Genomic DNA, 7,819 nt, shown 5'->3' with positions numbered 1-7,819 from the left:
AAAATGGTTTCCTTTATTTTCTATTTAGATCTTTGAAAATATGATGTAGAAGAAGCTTATTAATACGTTTATATCATTGTCAGTTAACCCCCCCTCGATTTACACATATGACCCTTTCTTCAATTTGACAAAACACATTTTAAGTGCTGTAATTCCTAATTGGCTGCTCATTCCTTTTTATATTTTCTAATATTTTGTAAATGGGGTCTAGAGGCAGAACAGGTGGTGGAAATGCTGCTCACTATAAAGGCATCTGTGGGTCTCTGTTTCTTAGCTGTAATTTAAATGCAGTGCATTTTAATACTGCAGTAGTGTGCAGTTCCTGAAAGGGATATGAGACCAGACATGAAGTACACTTTAAGAGCGGATCGTGTCAAAACGTCTGACGAGAATTTCAAACTTAGAATCCTTGGACAGCTCGGAGTGTTGCTTTACCAAGACAGAAATCTGTAGGCGGTAAGATAAGTCGGAGACTTCCGACACATTAACTCAGTGGATAAATACATACGTTTTACCAGGGAGGACACCAGAGATAACAAGTTACCATTCCTGGACTGTGCGGTGCTTATCAAGGAAGATGGAAGCCTCAACATTGAAGTTTACCGGAAGCCCACACACACAGACCAGTATCTCCTCTTTGACTCCCACCACCCTCTGGAACACAAACTTGGGGTGATCAGGACCCTACAACACCGTGCGGAAAGTGTTCCCTCTAAGGCAGAAGGGAAGCATAAGGAACACACACACATTAAGAAAGCCCTCAAAACATGCGGTTACCCCAACTGGGCCTTCATCAAATCAGCTAAGATGCACAGGAATGAAGGCCAAACACAAACTACAGAGAATGGGAAGGACAAGAGGAACAACATTGTCATCCCATATGTGTCAGGCTTGTCAGAGAAACTCAGAAGAATTTTCTCCAAGCATGACATCTCAGTATACTTCAAACCAAGTCACACCCTAAGACAAAAACTGGTTCATCCCAAGGACAAACCCGCCAAACACAAGATCAGCGATGTAGTGTATGCTGTTCAGTGCAGTGAAGAGTGCTCGGACCTCTACATTGGTGAAACCAAACAGCCTCTTCACAAACGAATGGCACAACATAGAAGAGCCACTTCGACAGGACAAGATTCAGCAGTACATCTGCATCTGAAGGAAAAAGGGCACTCTTTTGAGGATGCCAATGTCCACATTTTGGACAGGGAAAACAGATGGTTTGGAAGAGGAGTGAAAGAAGCCATCTATGTCCACTGTGAACAACCATCATTGAACAGAGGAGGTGGATTACGTCACCAACTTTCCCCCGCTTACAGTGCTGTCCTGAGCTCCCTTCCCAGACGTCTCAACCCCCATTCACACCTTTGTTCCAGTGACCTCAATAGGCCACAGGAAACAATGGAGCGGAGTCCTAAGTTGGTTTCAACTGAAACCACTGATTAAATATGACCCACGCCCCCTTCACACCTGGGCACATGTGTTCAAGCACATGATCAATAGAGGGTCATAACCACCTCCAGGGGACTACGCCCACAGGGGTTTAAATACCTGGGTCTCTCCACCATTTGGTTGAGAACTGAAGAAGCCTTTCGGATGAGAGGTGAAACGTCTTCAAGAAACAAAAAGAAGTCCAGTCGCCTTTTTTCAAGCTCCAGAGACTACTATGACCTGGATAACTGAGAATCTACACAGACATAAGTCGGAGACTGTATTTAAACTATAGCCCGACTGATTATCAGCCGGCTGGTTGCCAGTCTGTTAATATTGGTATTTATAACAGCCAATACATGAAAATTTAAAAAGTAAAGGAAATGAGAGAAACTCCCTACATCTGGGTTCTTCAGCTCCAGGCCTCGAGAGCCCCTGTCCTGCAGGTTTTAGATGTGTCCCTGATCCAACACACCTGAATCAAATGGCTGAATTACCTCCTCAGTATGCAGTCAAGTTTTCCAGAGTCCTGCTAATGACTTCTATATTTGACTCAGGTGTGTTGAAGCAGAGACACATCTAAAACCTGCAGGACAGGGGCTCTCGAGGCCTGGAGTTGAAGAGCCCTGCCCTACATGAATGTTGATCTTGTGTAGTTTCTCCACCAGAGGGCGGTCTGCAATGTCCCTGTTGTGTTTGGAATCAGCTGATCCGAGCAGTATTGGTCCTATGGTATATCTGTAAGGCTCTAATTTAAACCTCCATTATTTTAAATATACTCATGAACTAATCCCGAATTAATGATTTAAACCTGCTTTATGATAAAATTATAAATAGTGCTTCATGAAAAAAAAGACAAAAAATGATTTTATTAAACATTTTTTAATCCAGTGCAACCTGCAGAATGCACCTTCTTGGAACATCAGGCATCTGAGTGTCACACTTCACATGATGCATGCAGATGTTGAAACAAGGCCATCAAGACAGCAAGGCAACTGTTTCTAATGAAGGCACTGAATCAGGAGGCCCTTTTCTCCTAAAACGATCGTCTAATGCAGCCTTATCTCTTATTAGTTTCCCGCTGGATACAAATCTTAAATTCACCTTTGAGACTTTGCTACACTGAATCTGCATCACGAGTTGAGCAGGTCGTAGGCGCGAGGCTGTGTGTGCAGTGGACTGATTTTATAAGGCAAAGTACACCGAACACAACTCGGTCTGATCGTGATCTTGACCAGCTCCCTCATTCTTCCTCCACTCATACATGAGACACATGAGAGGACTGTCAGTGCATGTCAGTGTAAAGTAACGAGTGCTTACTATCAGTTATTCTCTCTACTTCTATTTACTGCCTGAATTTTTTTTAAAAAGTAAAAACCTAGCTTCAAAGCAGACCACATATCTGATCACATAAGAAGCACCTCAGGTGAAAGAGACTACTCTTGGGTTTGAAATGGGGGACTGTTTCTTCAGAGAGCGGTGTCTTCAGAGCCGAAAAGCTTGGTGGCGATGGCCTGGTAGTCAGCCACCGGGGCATTTCCATCAAAGTCTGAAGGCAGGATATCAGCATCGAATTCTTTGAGGTAGCTGTCCAGTTCATCACCATGAACAAAGACCTGAGGAACGTTAGAATCAGCATTTAGAAGGTATGTAGCTCAGCTTAAAGTGTCAGATAAAGAGCAGCTGTCTGTGTCCCTATCCATACCCTCTCCAGCAGCTTGCTCTTCATGAAGGGTTTAACCACATTGTAAGTAGTGGTGAAGTACCAGGGCTGGTGAATAACGTGAACTGCCTTGAAACGGGCCGGGAACGAGTCCTGCAGAAAAAGACGCAAAACAGCCAAAGACTTAAAAAAGGAGAAAGAAAGTAATTCTGTGGCTCCACATCAGCTTTCATTCTCAATCTGTTCTGACCTGCAGCATGTCCACCATCTTCTTGAGCTCAGCCGGCTTAATTCCCGAGGCATGCTGCATTGTGAAGCCTTTGAAATTCTCAATCAGGACAAATCCGTTGATCTGGGTCTCATCATTCTCAAGCAGCTTCTCCAGGATCACACAGTATGCTCTCAAAACCTGTTTGCACACAAAAGGACAGATGCTTCACAGGGTGCTTTGGAAAAACGAGCTGCAGCTGCGCTCTGTGTGGGGTTACTTTACGGTTACCTCATCAAAGGTGATCTCCTCCAGGTCCCAGCTGTCGATGTTAAAGAGCAGGACCACGTGGCCGTACTTGTCTCTGCTGGGCAGAACCACAGGGTATCCCGCTTCGATGGTGCTGCGCACCGCCTCGGGGGTCAGGTTCTCAAACAGCTCAGGATACTCCTTCCTGAAGTGCACGTAACCTGGAGGACCACAGCTCTCACTGAGCACTAATAATCCACAAAACCACTGTGTACAGAGCACAAACCACTCACTGCCGGTCACTCATGCACCCATACAATGACACCACTGTCTCAGTGCAGCTACAGTGCATCCCTAGGCCTCTTCATACCAAGGCACCAATTAACCCACAGTAAATGTGTGTGTGAGAGAGTTCATCTGCATGTGTATGTATTCAGTCTGGAGCAATTAACCCTACACAACAATTCACATTCCCCTCTCTCAGGAAACAAGCTCTTCTTCTATATTCATAGATGTGCATGTGTTTGTTCTGTCTTTGTGAGGACCACATATTCCAATAACAAAGGTAAGATATGGGGAGAACAGAAAAGGGTTTTGTTAGTGCTGTGTAAATGTAGCGCAGGAAATTCAGGGTCAGGGGTTTGATATATGGCTAAGATTGCATTCAGACTCATGGCAGCACTTGAGTTAGGGTTAAAATCAGCTTAGGGTTTAATGGTATATTATATGGCCTATATTAGGATAGTAAATGGGGATCATTTGGACCATTTTTGATTAGGAAACAGAATTTTTGGGGGTCACTGATTGCAAAAAGGTTAAAAGATTTATGTGTGTGCAGGGCAGGTCTTATACTAATGTCAAACTGCTCTTTTTAATCTCACCCCGTCTCCTAGAGCAGCACATTCATCACAGGCCCAGTGACGTTCCCAGCAGAACATGGAGAGTTCACAAGTAAAGCAAACTTGCTGTCCCATTTGGACACACAAAGAAGAGCTTTGTCAGCTCACTCAGAGGCATCTCAAAGCTCCCAATTAATGAACACATGCCTCCCTGTCTCAGCGATGGACCGGATTCATGCAAACAAGGAGCACAAAAGAGGTCTCACCCTCAATTACTGAAGCGCATGGGTGCCAAAATGTCTCCCTACAGAATGAAATAAAAATACTTCCTATAAAGTTGTATTAAACTGGTGGAAATCTCTGCTGCTCACCTTTCATGAGCTCATGGGCTCTGTTAACATCGAACTTGCGAGCTCTGAGGAAGCGCAGCAGCAGAGAGTCGGGTTTGTCCCAGAAACGCTCGAGGATCAGCTTGGCCAGGTCGTCTCCATCCACTGCCCTCTCTTTCATCAAGGCCCGCAGGTCCTTCAGTGATGACGCCCGTCTCTCATCTGTCTCATTCAACTCATCCTTCGCCTGGAAGGGTAAAATAACTGACTACATGAGATATGCTCTTTTTCAGAACAACATTATTGTCTGAACTGGGAAAACACTGAGCTATCCAGACAATATGAGCATCACATTTTTTTGGATTTGTCTTGAATGTTTTGATCAGAACTCATCTGTGTTTGCTGCCATTAAATAATACGATTATTTTACCTTTTGCACAGTGTGGCCAGGCAGTTTGTGGCACGGCCCAAACACCGGCCCATGATCCTTCACCGTCAAATGCTCCAGCTTTGACCTCATTGCTTGCTCCTCCTCTGATACCATACGAAAAGTTCCAGTCTGCATGATGAAAGATCTACGTTAAAAATCCTCCTGCAGTGTTTGTCTTTTACCTTGTTGTTTTAGGCTTTAGTAGGTTTTGAATAATAATAATAAAAGTGTGCCCTCCAGACCTCCAGAGCCCAAACCATGTGTGCCAGTGAATGTCTGGTTAATCTGCTTCATGTGATTACAGAAAGGACTTCTAAAGCCATTTCTTAAAAAAAAAACAGCTTAAGGGCCCATCCCAGAAGCAGTATCCACTGGCACCATAACAATGCTAAGCAGCATCATGTGCTGACAGTCAAACCTCCAAGCGCTAATGCTTTTAGTCTGGGCTCGAGGCACTGAACCGCTGAACTGAGGCCAGAAACGGACCTAAGCGGCATAAACAAAGTGACACTCAGGCGCTCTGAATTGTTGCAGAGAAGCTGAACTTACAGCAGCCATGGTTGCAGCGTCTCACAGCAGCCACACTAACTGTGGAGAAAGAAGCATTGGCACAAACAGAGCATGAGCACATTACACCGTGAAGAGACTGTGCAGACCTTTTTTTTTTTTTCCCAGTTAATGATATATGACATATAATATAATAGAATATCCAAAGGGAGCAATTCCTTCAAATGAGCAGCCTAAATTAAACAATTTTTCAAATTAAAACATTTTAAAAATATATATTTGCCCAAATATTTCTAATTCTGTATGTTATAAAGCCAAATAGTGATGTTATAGTTGATTTAAAGCCTTTTAACCAAGCATCATGACACAGATACTGAAGTTCCTCTTCAGTGAGAGTGTTTAGAGTGCAAAATTACAAACCTAATTACAAATGCAGCAGAAGAAACTAAATATGCAAAACTCTTAATTTAAACTATGATAGGTTTATTATTTAAAGTGAAAGCGAGATATCTTTTATTCAACATCCAGAGAAAATATTTTAACCAATTATTTTTATTCACTACACTATATGATACCTATACACACACAGTACTAAGCCATTATTTGCCCATCCCTATCTGAAATGGGTTGATTTAGCTACAGAGCGGAGCAACCTTACCTCAAGCAGACAGGATGAGAGACCTACAGAGAGTGGCAGGGGAGACAGCGGGGACAGAGAGGACCGAGAGGGGAGGAGTTACTGAAAACAAAAAACGTCACTCAAAGTAGGATTAAAATGACACAGTGGATTACAAACAGGTGGCTAATCTGCATGATGCAAAGGGTGAGCTGGGATGGTGGAGAAGATGCGTGTAGCACACTTTTATCATTTTGGTTATACGGTGGTCCTAAGATGCAAAAACAAAACAAACAATGGATAAAATACAGATTAATACATCAAAATAAAAACGTGCAAATTAAAAAGAAATCTAAAAATTCACAAAATTACAGCAATTTTTTTTTAACACCAAATTTTCTTTCCATTTTCTTCCACGTACCCAGTTCAGGGTTGTGGGGGCTGGGGCTGTCATGGCGGGGTACACCCTGGACAGGTTCAGGGTCTATTACAGAGCCAACACAGAGAGGCAGACAATCATTCACACCCACATTCACACCTATGGGCAATCTAGGGTCACCAATTAACCTAACATACATGTCTCTGGACTATGGGAGGAAGCCGGGGAAGCCCACACAGGCACAGGAAGAGCAGACAAGCTCCACATAGAAAGGCCCTGCCCACGCAGGACTTTCCTGCTGTGAGGAGACGATGCTAACCACTGCACCACTGCGCTGCCCCTGAAATAAGCATAAAATCATAAAAATGGGAATATTTTAGAAAACAGATTGTTCTGTTATAAACACTTTCATTCAGAAAAAAAAACACGAATAAAACAAAGTGTTTTTTGCCATCTTGACCACCGTACCCTGGACTGAACGTAGGTTTGTTCACACGGAGCTCTACTCTCCACAACATTACATTACAGTTATTACAATGATTATTTCCACATTCTCTCAGTATGTTATGTATATGCACAGTACTTTGTCTCTGCTGTCACATGCACTGTTAACCCAGCACCTGGGACATGAAAGTTGGGACTTGCGTGCCTGTGAAAATGTCACATGAGAGAGATGATGGCCTCAGAGGCAGCGCTCACACATTAGACATTCCTCTTTGCACATTCTTTGCAATCCTCCTCAGAGGGGATCATTTGTTTTGGGTCCCAGATTATGGATTACTTATCCATGACTGCACAACATCAGACAAACTGGCTTCTCTGCCACTTGTTAATTGCAGGAACTGAGAAGCCATCGTTTGCTTTTATTATTTATGTCTTATGTTTTGATTTTCTTTTGAAGGTTTTTCATTCTAGCTGAAAAATGAATGGATCTCACTACTTGTGGTGACTTTAATGCCACTGGGCATTTGTAGTTTTGAGCAAAATATCTTGAAATTTGATACCTAGATGTTCATGTTCACTTTTTTGTGAGTTCATGAAAAAAAAAAAAAAACCTTAATATTTCATCATCTTAGTGCCATCATCCAGTCAAAATGAACAGTATGGCAGTTTACTTCATGTGTACTGCTTAGTATTTTTTAAAACTAGTATTTGTGTAACCAGGAGAGCA

At 42.9% G+C, this 7,819-nt stretch overlaps 1 protein-coding gene across 1 annotated transcript; it reads right to left on the bottom strand.

The window, feature by feature from the left end:
* Positions 1 to 2,274: 2,274 nt before the first annotated feature.
* LOC115773864 (retinaldehyde-binding protein 1-like) lies at positions 2,275 to 6,373 on the bottom strand. Its single transcript, XM_030720787.1, has 8 exons — positions 6,312 to 6,373; positions 5,696 to 5,734; positions 5,147 to 5,275; positions 4,759 to 4,963; positions 3,591 to 3,769; positions 3,342 to 3,500; positions 3,134 to 3,244; positions 2,275 to 3,044 (listed from the first exon to the last, which is right to left on the bottom strand). Exons 2-8 carry the CDS (start codon positions 5,702 to 5,704, stop codon positions 2,898 to 2,900), a joined length of 939 nt encoding a protein of 312 aa, XP_030576647.1. The 5' UTR covers positions 5,705 to 5,734; positions 6,312 to 6,373; the 3' UTR covers positions 2,275 to 2,897.
* Positions 6,374 to 7,819: the final 1,446 nt, after the last annotated feature.

The sequence above is a fragment of the Archocentrus centrarchus genome, chromosome 3 (assembly GCF_007364275.1).
Source record: "Archocentrus centrarchus isolate MPI-CPG fArcCen1 chromosome 3, fArcCen1, whole genome shotgun sequence".
Classification (NCBI taxonomy): Eukaryota; Metazoa; Chordata; class Actinopteri; order Cichliformes; family Cichlidae; genus Archocentrus; species Archocentrus centrarchus.
This window is presented reverse-complemented; position numbering and strand designations above follow the sequence as displayed.